The following is a 16,875-nucleotide window of genomic DNA, read 5'->3' as shown; positions in this document are numbered from 1 at the left end:
TTTACCTGAGGGGCTATCTTTGCTCAGAAACCCACCCCATCCACACCTTCCCTACTGGTGCAGCCTACAACTGGCTCCTAGGGGGAGCAAAAACCCCTCTCTTCCAGGAAACCCTCCCAGCCCCTAGGATCCTCACAACCTTACAATTCATCCCTCCACAGCCTATAAGCCCTGCACTTATCTCCTCCATCTAGGCTAATTTCTGCCTCCACCAGCTCAAAAAAAAAAGATTTTATTATACCTCACTACCAATTTTACACATAAATATAAAAAGTGAGTGGCCCCACCCTCCCTTGCTCTCAGGGGCAGAGTCTTTGAAGCACCTTTTCCCTTCTGTTCTTAGAAGCTGGGCTGGATGGATTTGAAGGCCCAGAGAGGGATCAGCCTTGCCCCAAGGTCACACAGCAAGGGAAGGAGATGGATAGAGGAAGGGGACCTAGATGGGCAGGCATCCCTGCACTTTCTCCTTGGAGTCCTGGGGAGCCTGGGCCTCGGTTGCATGAGAGAACTGAAAGGAAAGGAGAGGGGGGTTGTCGGGCCTTTGTGGAGGTGGTGCAACAAGCAGGAAGGCAGGTAGGTCCCTAGCCCCGGCACCCCCAATTGCAGGCAAAGTCATGCAGAGGAGACATGCTTTGCAGAGCCCCCTGGGCAGGTGCCCCATGGCCCCCAAATCCAAAATAAGCCATGAGAGGCTGGTGTCTCAGTGGCAGATGCTGTGTGGGAGCAGGTGCTAGGCAGTCCTGGGCAGTGGTGGCGGCTGTGGCGGACCCCAGTGTTCAGATGAGCCGCTCCTCCGGAGGCAGCTTGAGGTTGGGGGGTGGTGGCGCTCGGGCACCCACCTGCTCCTCACTGCTGGGCCGGTAGGTGCCTTCTGTCTGCCGCTTCTCCCGCAGTTTCCGCACCAGTAGGAACAGCCCCACGGCCAGAAGCAGGGCAGCCAGGAGGGAGAAGACCACAATGATGGCAGTGGTGGCCTCCTTAGACTGCGAGACAGGGGACAGGTGTGACTTCCCTAAATCTGGGAATCCTGTCCACCCCCACCTTAGAAACATCTGGGTTCCTAATGCCCCCACCCATACCTGCCCCTTTAGGTGATCTGGTTCCTCCACCCTAATCCCCTGTCTGTCACATTTGGGGCTCCCAGTCCCCTACACCTTCCCTGTCTGGGGCCCCCTTCCCAAGCACCTGCCACATCTGGACTCCTACCTTCCTCCCTCCCTCCTTCTGAGAGGCCTCTGGGGCTCCTGACCCCCTACACTTCCCACCATCTACTCCCTTCCTGAGGTACTGGGTTTCCCCAGTTGCTGGGTTGGTATTCTGGTCTCTTGGGGTTCTCCAGTGCCAACCCCTACCCTGACCTGCCACCTCTGGGGATCTAGGACTCTCCATCTGCTACTTATGGGCTCCTGAATAACATCCCTGCTGCCCTCCTGCCTTGCATACCCCCCAACTCACCAAGGCCCCATTGAAGTCGGGCTGTGGGGTGGTAGAGGTTCCATTCTCATATGCAGTAGTGGGCTCGGGCGCTGCGAGGAGGTGGTAGAAAGGATGAATGAAGCTCCATCTATCCTTCCCATCTTGCACATCTGCACCTCCCTTGGGGATTCCCCTTGCCCCACCCCACCCCCATTAGAACTCTGCCCTTCTGACTGCGGGTGCTCTAGTTGTAGGAGCCAGCCCAGCTATACCACTCCTCTGGCCACCCCCAGCCCAGTAGAGCCCAGCAGTGAGTAATCAGCCCACAGTAGTTTGCAGTTTGCCCTGAGTTGGGGGCTATGATAATGGATAGTGTCTGGAAACCCAACTGCCCCCTCTCCTTCCCTCCCCAATCCCTGGCCTTGCCTTGGCCCTTAAGGATCTGGACAGATTCTGCTTTTCCTTGGAGTATCTGTTTTTATTCCACCCCCTAACCCTCTCCCCAGGCTCTTGAAACTGGAAGAAAAGAACTGAATGGCTGGGTCCACCCATATGGCCATCCCGGTGGTCATCCTGTGCTCAGAGCCCCAGGCAGGCCTCATCCAGGCTCACAGGGCACGAAAAACACCTCAACCACAGAGACTCAGATATGCAGGCTTCCCCTGCCTCCAGCTCATAATTCCACTCCAGTCAGGAACTCAGGAATTTTCAACCAATTCAGACAGACCAAGGACTAAGGAATTCAAATTCCCCAGCCCTGACCTTGTAGACTGCTGCCCCCAAGGCACTCCAAGCCTGCTCCTCACTTCTTGACCTTTCATAGTTCCAGGTCCCCAGTTCCCCTGCCGGTACCTACTTTGCCCCCAGGCCCGGCCCCAGCGGGCAGGCAGCAGCGACAGGCCGAGCGCCAGGAGCAGCCCCAAGCCGGGGCTCGCCATGGGCCGGGCGACTGGCTGGTGGCACCAGGGACAGGGCTTCTCGAGCGCTCCACTCCTACCGCATCTCGGGCCGGGGGTACTAGAGCTTGGCACCTGGGGGCGGGAGACGGAGAAAGGCCAGGGCGTGGGGGAGGAGGCTGGACCCGGGCCCGGGCCAGGGGAGGGGCGACCTGCGCCGGGGCACCCTGGAGTCCAACCCCGCCCCGCCGCCAGAGGTCAGAGATTAAAAATTAACTCGGAGAGGTGCGTTCCTGGACTCCGGAAAGTGGAGGGAATGAAAGAAGGGGGCAGCAGGCCAACCAGCGCGACCTGCCTCCCTACCTGACCCGGGGTCTTAGATCTCGCTCAGGTTCCCGGTCTGGCTCCCTCGCTCGAACCCTCAGTACGTCCCTCGGTCGCTCGATCGAACTACACCAGCTCCTCCCGCTCACGTGACCCGGAAAGTTTAGTCACACACCTGGGAAGGGAGCGCACTTCCGGCTTGTGCACCTGAACTGAGATGAGAGGGCGGAGCGAGGAGGGAGGTGGGGCCGTGCCTCGAGCGCACCTGTAACGGGAACCCAATCCTATAATGGGGAGAAGTAAAAAGGGGCGGAAGTGCTCAGGTAGCAAGAGGAAACTCCCGCCTGTATTTCGAGCACATCTGTAGGACCTCACAGGTGTGGAGACACAGGAGGCCCGGAGTCACTGAGGTAGGAGGCACTCCAGTCTGGGGCAGATCCAAAGGGAGAGTCCCTAATGAAAAAAACCTGTGTGGCACACAACTGCGTGGGAGCAAACCTGTAGAGAAGACATCTGCCGGGACGCGTAAGAAGCACACCTGTGGGAGACATTTGCGTTGACTCACATCTATTTGGAGTATAGCTGAATAGAAGCATACCTGTGTGGAAAACAGCTGTATAGAACAGCTACATTATAGCAAACACCTCACGAAGGCGCTCTGGTGTACGGTCTTGAAAACGTATCCGCATGGCTTACCTATGAAATGAACACTTGTATAACAAATTTCTTTGTGGAACTGTATTGGTAATACCTGTATGAGACACACCTGCATTGAAATACACCTGTATAGGAACCCGTTCTATGGAAACAGACACATATGGGTGTATACTTAACTGGAAAACACCTGTGGGGTGGAGAGACGCGGTATAACACATTCCTGGGTGGATTTCTTTTGAGAAGCAGACCTGTGCGGTGAAGGAAATAGTCTTGTATGAGGAACATCTGCATAGAATTGAGCCCAAATGAGAAAAAAGACCTGAGAACATCTTTATGAAGCACATGCACGTGGGAGCACGTGGGGGGTGGGGGTGGGCAGGACAGAGGCTCATGTGTATTGAGGCCCACCTGTCAGATACATCTGAGAAATCCTGTTTGGGGCATGTTCATGGGAAAATATCGGTATCCCCATGATGGAGGACCTATAAGCGGCTTGTTGGTCTAGGACGCACCTGTTTGAACACACCTATGCGGGCAGAACCTGAGTGGGAACCAAGAGTGTCCTCACGGCTGTACCTTTGAATAGACGACGTTAATAAGACGACCTCCTCCTGGGGACTGTAGGATGAATAATGATGGCTAAGGGGAAATTAATCCCTTTTGGGGTATAAAGGGATGGGTAAAGATCCCAGGTCTGCGGAAATTCCTGCTTTGCCCTTACTGGGCACGTGGACTGGGGAGAGCGCCATAACCTCCCGTTTCTTCATCCGAGAAATGGGAAAGCCAGTCCCACCTACCTTATAGGGGTTTGGCGAGGACGATACGAGAAGTGAGTAAAAGGTCTGGCATGTGTAATGCACTGAATCTATGTTAGCTGTTGTTATTATTATTCGCTGTCTCGTGATCTGGGCGCCCCTCCCCCTAATGATGACTCGAGAAACTGCGCCCGAAACTAATGGAAAAGATATTCGGTAGATGCAGTGAGCGCGACAAGCTAGGGCCCAGCCTTCTGAGCTCAGCTACCCTGTGCGGGTCCTGAGCGGTGCCTGGGACACTAAGACCCTCCAGGATGGTATGGAGAGAGCAGTCCGCGGGGCTTCTGGACGAGGCCGCCGCCCCTTTAAGACTGCCAGGGGAGCTCGGAGAGGCGGAGCCCGAGGCCGTCCAACGTGGGTGGGCAAGGCGGGACCAGCGGGCACAGCTCTAGGTAGTTCTGGCCAATAGGAAACCGATCTTGCAGCCGCGCCGCAAGTTAATCTTTTGTTTCCCAGTCTGAGTGAAACCAAGAAAGAAGGCGCGCGGGCGGGATTTAGTGACTGAGAGACACTGTCACGTCCAGCTCTTGCGTTTCTGCGGCTGAGGGGCTAATGTGAAATGAGCGAGCGGGCAAATGCAGGACTAGGTTTCGTTGGACTAGTTCTTGAGTATGTCTGGGAAAAACGAGAACTTTAGTTTCTGAAGAGGATTATAGGGAAGGAAGATTAGTGGACAGAGATTACGAAATCCAAACCCCGACATCTCCCTACTTTGCCTCCTTGAACAGAGGATAAACTGAGGCACACAGAGGCGGAACACTGAAAACGGAACTGAGACGACTGATCTCTCTAGCCAGCCTCTCTCCCAGAATGAACCCCGATGCTCCCTAGGCTGTGCAATACCCGAGCATCCCTGACGTCCCTCACCACACCCCCAGCTCCGCCCCCAGCCCCCCTCTCCGCTAGAGTGTCGGGGGAGGTGCCTCAAGTTCTGACGCGGGCGGCAACGGCTAGCAGTCACCGCCTCCAGCAAGTGCCAGAGCCCAGCTGGCTGCGCGGAGGCTGCAGTAGCGGTGGCAGCGGAGCTGGCCCTGCGGGGCCCCGGGGGGGAGGGGGAGCGGCAAAGCCCCGGCTGAGGCTGCTGCTGCGGGGCCTCCCCTCCCCCCCCGGAGGGCGCCATGCGGGGGGGTCCAGGTGACGCGGAGCGGCGGCAGCGCTGGGGTCGCCTCTTCGAGGAGCTGGACAGTAACAAGGACGGCCGCGTGGACGTGCACGAGTTGCGCCAGGGACTGGCCCGGCTGAGCGGAGGCGACCCGGGCCGAGGTGCCCAACAGGTACCCCCTACAGGGACCCGGGCCTGGTGAGCCGCGCTCGCGCCCTCGCGGCGCCGGGTAATCCGAGCCCCTGAATGGAGCGACGGGATCCGCCAGGCACTGTCTGTGGCCGGACTCCAGCACCTGTGCCTAGCCTGGGTGTCTCTGTTCCTTTCCCTTTGCCTACCTGTACCTGGGCCTAACAAGTTCACTCAAAACAGGGCTACAGATGCCCTGGGCATGAGGTTTGTCTGGGGTCCCCACCCTCAACCCCAGGGAGGTAGGGAATGTCTGCCAGAGAATAGAGTCTGACCCACTTTCCTGCCCACTGCCCAGAGACACCTCCTGTGAACTCTGCACAGCCCAAGACATAGCTGCTCCCACCTCCAGGATACACACCCTCCCCCTCTGGGCACCAACTGCCCTCCCAGCCAGCTGCCCCAGCCTCTATGTTTACATTCCTGCCCTTTTCCAGGCCTGGCTCAATGCCCCAGGCTGCCACGGCCAAGGACCCAGTCCAGTCTGAGGCCACCCTCAGCTGGGGATGCACCTATCAAAGCATGAACTCACCCCTGGGCCCATGCAGGTGTTCCCCACACCTGTAGCCCCAGGTGCCACTGGAATGGCTCCATAGCATCCTGACACCTCTAGTCTGGCCTCCTACTTTCCAGGTGGGAAAGTGAAGACCCTACAGATGCTCAGCTTGGACCTGTCATTGCCCCACATTGCCCAGAGCTGTCTCTGTGGGGAGTTCCTGAAACTGCCACAGGAACAGGTTTTTGTAAGAGACAGCTGGGAGGACAGGATTTCAGAGACAAGAGCCCAAGGCTACCTCCCACTTCCCAGCTCTGTAACCTTGAATGAGTTACTTGACCTTGGAGAGCCTCGGTTTACTGGCCAGGAAAACTGGACGACTGATACCCACCTCACAGCCCTACTGTGGCCTTGGACGTCATACTGAGGAATAGGCTGATGGAGGGAAGGGGTGACTTACCCTGTCCCTGTCCTCTAGTCACTGGGTTCCTGGGGTATAAGCTTGTTGTGCCCACCCCACATGGGGGAGCAGCCTTCTGGAGCTCCCTCTGTCCCTTTCCCCCACCAGGACCTCTCCCCAGAGTCTGGTGCTGACCCAGATGGCGGGCTGGACCTGGAAGAGTTTACCCAATACCTGCAGGAGCGGGAACAGCGCCTGCTGCTTCTGTTCCACAGTCTGGACCAGAATCAGGATGGTAAGGTCCAGAGATGGGGCTGTTGGGGCCCTGCGGATGCCAATGGGGTTAGAACTGGTGATGCCAGGAGGGGGGGTAAGACTGCTTCTCCCTGATGACTCACAGGCTATTTTGGGAACCCTCCTCACTTCCAGCTAGGTGGTTCATGGCTCAGCCAGCCCATCCCACCTCATTTCTTCCTGGACTGAGACCCCTGTTATTTACCTTTAGATTTTTCAAAGGGACAAAGATGCCCCTGTTGCTCCTGGATTTCCTATGGCACAGAGACCCCCCTCACCATAGCATATTCTAGGTCTCTAATATCACTTCTTGATCCTCTGTGATATTACAGGGAGTCTCACAATTACCCCTGCATTCACACCTTCATTCATTCATGAGACAGAGGACCCCTCAACATTGCCCAGCCCCGCTTCTCAGATTCCACTGGGTCGGAGATTCCCCAACCCTGCCACAAGCCTCACCCTGGGTTTCTAGACCCCCTGGTCTTGCTAGACCGCTTGCATTTCAGACTATCCTGCTCCTCAGTTCCAGGGCCTCCCCTCACACATACACCCTTCCCCATCTTGGTTCCCAGGTCACATCGATGTCTCTGAGATCCAGCAGAGTTTCCGAGCTCTGGGCATTTCTATCTCCCTGGAGCAGGCAGAGAAAATTCTACACAGGTGAGTAGCTGGGGTCCAGAATCCCACATAACTCTGGTCCCCAGGTCCCATTGGCCTCCTCGAGCCTCTGGGCCCCAGACCCAGTACCAAGGCAGGCAGGCGGAGCTGAGAAGCTGAGCTTTGGAGTCAGGTCCAACTTGGACCAATTGCTTCACCTCCCAGAGCCTCAGTTTGCCCCACCATGAAGCGGCGAGCTCTCAGTGCAGACAAGCTTGGTCTACCCTTAAATCCAACCAGAGCCTTACTCTAACCCACCCCCAGCCTCAGGTACTGATTCTGTCCCACCCCTCAGCATGGACCGTGACGGCACTATGACCATCGACTGGCAGGAATGGCGTGACCACTTCCTGTTGCATTCACTGGAGAATGTGGAAGACGTGCTCTATTTCTGGAAGCATTCCACGGTGAGGTGGGGGTGGCTTTCCCAGCCTAGTGACTGGGCCCTCTTCCTCCTCCCTGGGGGCCTAGCTTCAGTCTTCCCAGGGCAAAGAGGAGCTGGGTCAGGATGCTCTAGAAGAAGGAGCCACTGGGAGCAGCTGAGGGATGAGGCTCTGCTCCCCATTTTTCTCCATTTGGAACTTGAGGGACTGAGGACCCATTTGGGGAGGTTTCTGCAATCTGATGGAAACCCTTCAAACGTGCTGTAGGGCCTCTGAGCCGGCAGGCTGCAGGGGGCCTGGGCACTCAGGGAAGAAAGAGCTCATCTGGTGGGGCACCTGACCACCCACCCTCAACCCACCCAGCTCCCCTTCTGCTTTCTAAATGCTTCAGTTAAGGATTCTCTTGCTGAAAAACAAGAAGCCACTGTCTTTGGAGAGTCCAGTGGGATCCACTGAATTTGGGAGGGGTGCTCTAGATCACCATTTCCTGGGTGGTATTTCCTGAGCAATGTTTCTGGTAGAAACTGTCGGCATGTGGGGGAGATCCACATGAAGGGAGAGCCAGAGATTCACGGGGAGATTCATGGAGCAGCTTGGTTGGGGAGTCTACAAGAGGACTGTCGAGGAGGAGTGATCCCTGTGAAGGAAATCCCTGTGGGAGTGGGTGAGGCCCTGGGAGGGATCTGTTGGGCTCCGTATGTGGGAGGCCCCCTGTAGAATTTTGTATGGCTCTGGAAGGATCTTCTGAGATCCTTATGTGGGAGACCCTTAAGTGGGATCCTTCAGAGGGATCTGGTTGGCTCTGGAGGTATCTTTATGTGGCAAATCCTTTAGTAGAATTTGGTCGAGGTCCCCAAGGAGGGATATTAGGATCTTACATGAAAGGTGACTGACTTGGATGTTTTGGTGGAATCTGGCAGGGATCTTCTGGGCTCTCCAAGCAAGATTCACTGATAGACTGCCTGGGTGTCCAGGGATTCTTGGAGATACCTTTGTTTAGAGCTGAGTTACATCTCTCCACCCCTGCACCCTCAGGTCCTGGACATTGGCGAGTGCCTGACTGTCCCTGATGAGTTCTCAGAGCAGGAGAAGCTGACTGGCATGTGGTGGAAGCAGCTGGTGGCTGGTGCAGTGGCAGGCGCTGTGTCGAGGACAGGCACAGCCCCTCTGGACCGCCTCAAGGTCTTCATGCAGGTGAGGGTGCTAGAGAGACTTACCCCCTCTTCCAGGCCTGGGCCCCTGGAGAGGACCCCAAAGTCACCTTGTCTTCCTGCCCAGGTCCATGCCTCCAAGACCAACCGCCTGAACATCCTGGGGGGCCTACGGAACATGATCCAAGAGGGGGGCATGCGCTCCCTGTGGCGTGGCAACGGGATCAATGTACTCAAGATTGCGCCTGAGTCGGCTATCAAGTTCATGGCCTATGAGCAGGTAGGGGCAGTTGTGGGGAGGCATGAGCTAGGATGTGCAGGATTGGCTTGAGTGTGGGGAATGTCTTCAGGTCCCCAGGGGTGGGCCTCTGTTCTCCTGCATGATGCCCACGGCCGGAGGACATTAGAGGGGAGGTCCAAGTGCTTGGAAAGCTCAACCCCTGAGGTCCTGCCCACCACTGTGTCTCCTACCCTCAGATCAAGTGGGCCATTCGGGGGCAGCAGGAGACACTACATGTGCAAGAGCGCTTTGTAGCTGGATCCTTGGCTGGCGCCACAGCCCAAACCATCATTTACCCCATGGAGGTGAGAAGGAGGGACCCTGACATAGGCCCCGTTTCACTTCATGGTGTGATAAGCCCTGGGATTATAACTTTGCCTCTCCTTGATTCAGACTGCAGCTCATTACAGCAATGCTTCATGTGTAGCCTTTCTGGGCGCTATACTTTGAGCTGTTACTTCTGAGGATGGTAGTGTTGGTTTTAACTGTTTACACAGCCACATTATGGGAGGCAGCCGTGTATGGATATACCTCTTCTAAGGATGCTGATTTCTAGGATGCTTGTTTCCAGGGGATTCATTTCTAGGTAAAACTTTTCAGAGAAATCATTTCAGGTTTCAGGTTGTATAGAGCTTCAGGTTGGATTTTGAGTGATGGAAAACTCAAATCACAGTGGTATGTGCTTTCCAAGTGCTAGACATTCAGATTCCTTCCCCCATCTTGTTGTTCCACCACCTCAGCCTGTAGCATCCACCTTATGGGCACAAATGGTGTCTTGTGCTCCGGTCATCACATCTATATTCCAGCCAAGAAGGAAGAATAGACTAAGGAGAAACATATCCCTGCCTTTAAGGATGCTTTTTTGAAAGTCACACATAACTCTTTCCCTTCTGTTTCTGTTTCATTGGCTGGACTTAATCATATGGCCCCACACCTAGGAAAGCTGAGAAATGTAGCCTTTATTTCTAAAAGCTGTAGACCATAATTTCCTGAAAACAATGGTTTCTATTATTAAGGGAGAAGGGGTCAAGATATTGGAAGACTGTTAGCAGTGGCTGCCACATACAACTTAGAGGTGTGACCATTTCTAGGTATGGAGATTAGCGATAGCAGAAGATTCTAGAGAAAGTGGGTCTTTTAAATTCACTTATTCACAGGGTATCTCCTTCTAGGAATAGCTATTTCTAGGTGTCTTCATTCCTGGATGTAGTGATTCCAGAAGCAGCTTTCCCCAGATAATCGGGTTCTCCCCAGGTCCTGAAGACACGGTTGACCCTTCGCCGGACGGGCCAGTACAAAGGGCTTTTGGACTGCGCATGGCAGATCATGGAGCGAGAAGGACCCCGTGCCTTCTACCGCGGCTACCTGCCCAACGTGCTGGGCATCATTCCCTACGCCGGCATCGACCTAGCCGTCTACGAGGTCTGTGGCAGCCCGCCCCTCCTTTCTTCTTCCCTCTGGGATCTGTCCGTGGGCCACCCTCTTCCTATGGGGCTGACTCAGTTGACCTCCAGAGCAGGGGAACCGATCCTGGGGTGGGGAGGCAACACAGACCTGGGGATCCTGGGGACCCTTTCAGGCAGTAGGCATCCTCACTCCTTATCTACCACTGCAGTTCGGCCTTCCAGGGTCTCAGGATGCGTGATAGTTGAGGCCTCTCTCAGCTCACAGAATCATGAGAGCAGGCAAAGGTGAGTTTTAGAGATGCCCAATTTGCCCCAAAGCTTGTGTCATACCTGGCCTGTGTCTCCGGGCCATTGTCTTCAGGGCCCGCCCATTTTTGCATCTGTGTCACCGTAAAATCTGTACCCTGTGATCAACCTCTTGGGGATTTCATCAGGAAACGCAAAAGCAGAGAGTTTTGCTATTTCTCTTTCAGGGGCCTCGTCCATTGCTTTTACCTTCTGATGGGATCACCGGGTTTTACTCACATAGTGCAGTCCCAGATGTCCACAGGCATCCCCCCAAATCTCTGTATCCAGGGTAGGGTCAGCTTCACAGGCAGACAGCCAAGGGCTCCGACCAAGGTTCCTTACTTGGAACACTGCTGTTGCCACCTTGAAATTCCTAATCATTATTGAAGGAGGAACCTCACTTATTTTTGTTTTGTACTGAGCCCCACAAATTACATAGCTGGTCCTTCCTGATCTAAGTTCATCCATATGTGCCCTGCCAGCATCTATGCAGCCAAATAAGACACGGCCAGTACTCATTCATTCATTTGTTCATTTGCTTAAGCACCCATATGTGCTGGGCACTGGGCTGGCTGCTGCATGAAGTGAGAACAAGGCAGCCCTTGCCCTCCTGGAGACCACTTGAATGAACTAGGGAGCCAGGCAACCAGCAAATCGGTGCTTTGGGATCCTTATACACTCTCAGAAGATAATTAAACAGGATATGTAACCAAAAGTAACAGTGGGTGAGAGGACAGGTCTAGGAACGTCTCTGAGAGGTGACCTTGAAGCATCGATGAGTTGAACATACACGGAAGGGATATATGTGTGAACAAGGCAGAGGGCACAGTGAACGCCAAGGCCCAGAAGCAGGAACGAACTGGTCCTTCTGGCAGAGTGGAAGTCATGAGCGGCTGGGAGCAACTGAAGAGGCAGCAGGACCCAATGAGAAAGAGTTTAGGTTTATCCCTAGTGCAGTAAGAAGCCACTGAGAGTCATGAGCAGAAGTAAGATGCAACCTTGTTTCATCCATTCTTCACTAAAAAAAGGGACTTTGGATGAAGTTCTAAGTAGTTCGAGAAACCCCATGCCTTGCCCTCTTGAAGTTTCAAAATCTGTTAGTCCTGTAAAGGCTCTGAGAAGTCCCACTAAAAAGTGACATTTTGTTTAACCCAGTGTTGGCCACATTTATCTAGTTATCAGAACCTCTTTTCAACAGAACATCTCTTAAAAATTCTTTGAACACCTGTTTGGCACATACCGCTCCGGACTCGAGAGAAGGCCAACTGCACTCTCAAGTGAGGGCAAGGATGGAGAACACGTGCTTCTCGTTGGCCCCTTCCGTACCAGGCTAGACGTCACTCATCCGTCACAGTGCTCAAGTCCGAAATGGGTCTCACTGCGTTCAAATCAAGCTGTCAAGAGGGCTGTGGTCCTGAAGCCTCCAGGGGAGAGTCTGTTTCCTTACCTTACCTAGTTTCTGGCAACCACCTGCACTCCTTGGCCCATGGGCCCCTTCTCTGTCTTTAAAGTCAGCAGCATAGTATCTTCCAACCATCTCTCATCTCCTTCCATCATAACATCTTCTCTGCCTCTTATAAGGACCCTTGCAGTGACATTGAACCAACCTAGATGCTCAAGGATCATCTCCCATCTCAAGGTCCTTGACTTAATCCCATCCACAAAGTCCCTTTTGCCACATAAGTTTCCCTATTCACATGTCCCAGGGACTAGGGCATGGACAGTGGGGCCATCATTCCAAATACCGTAAAGGGTAGAGGTGGGGGCTGAGTGAGAGGGTACAGGTGAAATGCCAGTGTTGCCCCTTGGGGTGCCAGCGCTGAGCTCGTACCAGCTGTCATGGGATACCAAAGCTGGCCCGCAAGGCATCTGAAGGCAGGCTCCTGGCGTCACCCACCTCCAGCCCACCCTATTCCCCTCTTCACCCCTGCCAGACCCTGAAGAACCGGTGGCTCCAGCAGTACAGCCACGACTCGGCTGACCCGGGCATCCTCGTGCTCCTGGCCTGTGGCACCATCTCCAGCACCTGTGGCCAGATAGCCAGTTACCCCCTGGCCCTGGTCCGGACCCGTATGCAGGCCCAAGGTGAGGCCTGGGCGGGAGGATGGGGCAGGGAAGGTCTCACAGTTTGGGTCCCACCTCCCCTCCCTGGATCCTCCTGGGTAGGTGGAGTCCCAGGCTGGAATCCTCCTGGATCTGGATGGCCTTGACCAAGTCCCACCCTCTCTCTGTGGCTCAGGGTATCCATTTGTGGCATTAGAATGGGAGCCCTTTGCCCTCACTAGGAGAACAGATGCAATGAGCACTGGAAGGGCCCTAGCAGTCATAGCTGGGAGGCTGCTTGGTAGACGAGCTACCATGTCTGGGCTGGTAACTTGACATCTAATTTGCAAGGCTGGGTTAGTGAGCAGAACATGAGGAACCAGGCTGAGGACCAGTGCCAGGCTGGTTATTGTTTCATTGTATTTCTCTGTATTTTTCTTTCAGGGGTTCTTTCCCTGCCTCTGCCCATTATACCCGAATCTACTTTGAGAATTTCCTAGGGAATTTTAGTGTTTGTGTTCTATGATTTTCACTGGGGGATTATAAGTATATAAGACAGGTGTGGTGCCCTACCTTCAAAGAGCTCACAGGCTGGAGAGGAAGAGAAATGCTAAGTCAGCCACTCCACAGTTGAGTATGGATTTAGGGTTGAATAAAGGGGAAGAGGAGCCTGACTTAGACTGGAGTGCCCAGGATGGCTTCTGTGAAGAGCTGGTTGCAGGGATGATGAGGAAGAGTTAATTGGGAGAAGAGGGTGGGGATACAAGGCCAGGAAGAGGTCACTTCTGTGCCCTCTCCCACTACACACACTCATACCTGCTCTGTTTTGAATAGTCCCCAAACTTGGGCCCTCCAGATTGAAGTGAAAAGGTGAACAGTCCATTCCAAGGCCAGTAGAAGTCCTGACTCTTGAGTGGTAGGTCCTACTGTTAGTCTAACCCTCTTCCCTCCTGCTGCAACAGCCACCTGGCCCAGCCCTGCGGGGGTGGGAGGGGGAAGGGAGAGGGGGACCTTTGGCCTGACCTGGCCCCTCATTCCCTCCCAGCCTCCATCGAGGGTGCCCCCCAGTTCTCCATGCTGGGTCTGCTCCGTCACATCCTGTCCCAGGAGGGCATACCGGGCCTCTACCGGGGCATTGCCCCCAACTTCATGAAGGTTATCCCAGCTGTGAGCATCTCCTATGTGGTCTACGAAAACATGAAGCAGGCCCTGGGGGTCACATCCAGGTGAGGGACCCAGAGCTTCCCTCACTAACATCCCTCCTCAATCATGACGTCCCATACACCTTAGCCACTGGAGACTGATGGCTCAGCCAGTGGATCCCAGGTGCCCCCCACTCAAACTACAGGATCCCCATACTTCATCCACTGGGTCCTGCATCCCACGTTCTAGATACTGGACCCCATGTTTCCCTGCCTCCCCTGCCCCAACACACAACACACACGCGCATGCATAAGGTCCTGGACCTCCATGTCTTAGCCATTGGGTCCCCCACTACTCAATGAATTCTGAAACCCCAACCACAGGAACACATATCCCCATAGCTAAGCACCAGACCCCAGCTCCCTCGGGCACTGCATCCTGGAGTCCTCATACAGCAGAACCCAGATCCCCAACCCCACTAGCAGATCACAGACCTCCATGCTTCAAGCCATGGATTTCCAAGCTTGGCCACTGAATTTGGAAACCCCAGCCACCAGCTCCTGACAGTGCAATGCCCAGATCCTGAGACCCGCACCACTGGATCCCTGATCCCCTAGGTCCCTCTGCTTCAACTGCCAGATCCCTACCTTTCAGCCACCATACCCTCAACCCCCAGCCCACTGAATTCCAGATCCCCAAGGCCTGAGACACTCAATACTGGCTCTGAAAACCACAACTGTAAGAGCCCAGTGGCAGAGCAAGTGGGTCCCAGCAACTGCAGCGGGACTCCAAAACCTCACTCACAGGAAACAGACCCCGACACCTCCAGGCACTGGATCCCAGCCCCTGAGCCCCTGGATTTTGACCTGAATCCTCCCAGACACTGGCTTCCAAATATTCAGGTCCCACATTTAGATCCCAGTAGGATGATCACAGCATTCTGGACTGCACAGGTCCCCTGTCTCAGACATACATGAGAGCCCAGAGACCTCCCCACCACAACCCAAACCTGGGAGCCAGCAGGACCCCCAGGTCCCTGCCTCTTGGCTCCTGACATGGCCAGCTTCCCCTCTCATGCCTTGCACTGACACTGGATCCCCCCACCTCCTCAGCATGGCCATACCTCGGCTCTGTGGGGACACTGCTCCCTCCAACCCTCCCTCGACCTTCTACAGAGTCTTCCACTCCCCACTTTATAAGCTGATAACCCCCAGAGCTTGGGTCCCTCTGGAAGATCCAGCTGCTCTTTCTTGGGGGCTGGCAATGAGGCAATCTGAGGTGAGGGCACATTCAGGGGACCTCCCCCTACCCCCAGCACTAGCAGCCTCTCCTCAGGCTTCAGAGATGCAAGCCAGGAGCAAGTCTGCACAGACCACCCTTCCCCAAACCCAAGCATCCAGTTATGCAAAATGAACCAAATCCCCAGAACTCATTCCAGGTCTATTTTTCTAAGGAGAGGAGCAGACATTCCGTCACTGCCCCCCCCCCCACCTTTATGACTAACCCAAGCCCCAACACCCCTATACACTCTGCACTTTAGAGTTGGATTCTGAGCTTAGGAAACTGAGGGACTCCTCCCTCTACTCCTCCCAAGTCCTTGGAGAACCCTGTTAAAGGACTACAGAAGAGGAGATGCGATGTCTGTGGGGGGTAGAGGACCTCCTCAAGGCTTCAGCCTCTCCCCATCTCCCTGCCTGTGTGTGTTATTTCAAAGAAGAAGAACAAAAGGAATACATTTTTCTAAGCTCTTCTCATTGTGGTTTTTACTGAAAGGGGTGGGTGGATGTGGGACACCCTCAAAACACCCCCAGGGAAGGAATGTGGACCATCCTCCATCACTCACAGTTGGAGGAGACGGAGAAATGACTCCCTCTTGGAGCCTCAGCTTCCACACCTGCAAAGTGGAGCGAGGAGAAGTCCATATTCTGGAGCCCTGCTAATTTTTCCCGTGTCGTTTCTAATTACACAAGTGTATTCATTTCCCAGGACTGTCTTCACAAGTTGCTGCAAATCAGGCTGAAAACAACAAATCTTAGATTGGTATATTTTTATTGTGGTAAAGTACACATAACCGAAACTTACCATTTTAATCATTTTTTAAAAAAAATACGGAATGCTTCATGAGTGATACTCCATTGTCTGGGTGGTCCACATTTTGTTTATCCATTCATCCATCAGTGTACACTTGGTTTGTTCCCACTTCTTGGCTACTGTGGATAAAAGCAACAGAAATTTATTCTCTCAGAGTTCTAGAGGGTAGAAGTTCAAAACCAAGGTGCTGGCATGCTCATGCATCCTCTGAAGACTCTAGGAGAGGATCCTTCATTGCCTCTCCCAGTTCCTGGTGCTTGCCAGCAGTTCTTGCAGACCCATCTGCCTGTCTTTACATGGCCAAACTTCTTCCTGTGTGGACCTTGAGAGTCACCCTCCACAATGTCCTCCAATGATCTCTGCCCCTAGTATTAACATTCTTGTATAATTCCCCTCTCTCATTGTACCAAGGTGAGTATGTATGGCCCAGAGAATAATACAGCAGAAGTGACAATATATCATTCCAATATTAGAATGATAAGAGACACCGTAGCTTCCACCCTGTTTGCATGTTAAGCTGCTGTAGTGTGGGGGGGCAATTTGTTACGTAGCAGTAGCTCACTGATACACTTGCACATCCATACATGTGATTTTTTTCACACACTCAAATAAGGGATCGAGACTTGCTAATTATTTTGTATTTTTACTTCCTTTGAATTATGTCCTTAGCATCAATTCCCAGGAGTGGGTCAAAGCATACTGCTACCTCAAGGTCATGCCACCAGAAAAAGTATTGTGTAATATACACAGCAACCAACAAGGAATTAGCATTACCAATTTTAGAGCCACCGTGCTGGCATCGAGTACTACCACTTCAAGTTTATTTAGTTGGAGCAGTTAA

The 16,875-nt window shown here is 53.9% G+C and overlaps 2 protein-coding genes across 9 annotated transcripts; one reads left to right on the top strand and one right to left on the bottom strand.

The window, feature by feature from the left end:
• Positions 1–209: 209 nt before the first annotated feature.
• On the bottom strand, positions 210–2,962 carry CRB3 (crumbs cell polarity complex component 3). 2 transcript variants are annotated; one of them, XM_028520174.2, is made up of 5 exons: positions 2,681–2,962; positions 2,273–2,451; positions 1,456–1,526; positions 840–983; positions 210–508 (listed from the first exon to the last, which is right to left on the bottom strand). In XM_028520174.2, exons 2-5 carry the CDS (start codon positions 2,352–2,354, stop codon positions 437–439), a joined length of 369 nt encoding a protein of 122 aa, XP_028375975.1. In that variant the 5' UTR covers positions 2,355–2,451; positions 2,681–2,962; the 3' UTR covers positions 210–436. The 2 variants fall into 2 exon arrangements, with proteins under 2 accessions (XP_028375975.1, XP_035888172.1); XM_036032279.1 differs by having other exon boundaries at positions 2,273–2,447; positions 2,676–2,960.
• Positions 2,963–5,024: 2,062 nt separating this feature from the next.
• Positions 5,025–15,693, top strand: SLC25A23 (solute carrier family 25 member 23). 7 transcript variants are annotated; one of them, XR_003685090.2, is made up of 11 exons: positions 5,042–5,382; positions 6,464–6,590; positions 7,165–7,252; positions 7,545–7,656; positions 8,668–8,826; positions 8,911–9,063; positions 9,261–9,368; positions 10,318–10,485; positions 12,692–12,842; positions 13,635–13,716; positions 13,846–15,693. XR_003685090.2 is itself a non-coding variant. In XM_036032275.1 (10 exons), the coding sequence occupies exons 1-10, from the start codon at positions 5,227–5,229 to the stop codon at positions 13,951–13,953; spliced, it is 1,413 nt and encodes a 470-aa protein (XP_035888168.1). In that variant the 5' UTR covers positions 5,035–5,226; the 3' UTR covers positions 13,954–15,693. The 7 variants fall into 7 exon arrangements, 6 of the variants coding, with proteins under 6 accessions (XP_035888169.1, XP_035888168.1, XP_028375933.1 ...); XM_036032275.1 differs by lacking the exon at positions 13,635–13,716 and having other exon boundaries at positions 5,035–5,382; positions 13,763–15,693; XM_036032277.1 differs by lacking the exons at positions 13,635–13,716; positions 13,846–15,693 and adding an exon at positions 13,245–13,398 and having other exon boundaries at positions 5,039–5,382.
• The last annotated feature ends 1,182 nt before the right edge of the window (positions 15,694–16,875 follow it).

This window comes from Phyllostomus discolor, chromosome 8 (genome assembly GCF_004126475.2).
Source record: "Phyllostomus discolor isolate MPI-MPIP mPhyDis1 chromosome 8, mPhyDis1.pri.v3, whole genome shotgun sequence".
Lineage (NCBI taxonomy): Eukaryota > Metazoa > Chordata > Mammalia > Chiroptera > Phyllostomidae > Phyllostomus > Phyllostomus discolor.
This window is presented reverse-complemented; position numbering and strand designations above follow the sequence as displayed.

Bases quoted from the DNA above. Each gene is read 5' to 3' on its own strand.
- CRB3 (XM_028520174.2), bottom strand. From the start codon at position 2,354: ATGGCGAGCCCCGGCTTGGGGCTGCTCCTGGCGCTCGGCCTGTCGCTG. The intron at 984-1,455 runs GTGAGTTGGGGG...CCTGTCTCGCAG, and splicing joins CCGACTTCAATGGGGCCTTG to TCTAAGGAGGCCACCACTGC. The intron at 509-839 runs GTGGGTGCCCGA...CTTTCCTTTCAG, and splicing joins GGCCCAGCAGTGAGGAGCAG to TTCTCTCATGCAACCGAGGC.
- SLC25A23 (XM_036032275.1), top strand. From the start codon at position 5,227: ATGCGGGGGGGTCCAGGTGACGCGGAGCGGCGGCAGCGCTGGGGTCGC. The intron at 7,657-8,667 runs GTGAGGTGGGGG...CTGCACCCTCAG, and splicing joins ATTTCTGGAAGCATTCCACG to GTCCTGGACATTGGCGAGTG. The intron at 10,486-12,691 runs GTCTGTGGCAGC...CACCCCTGCCAG, and splicing joins TCGACCTAGCCGTCTACGAG to ACCCTGAAGAACCGGTGGCT.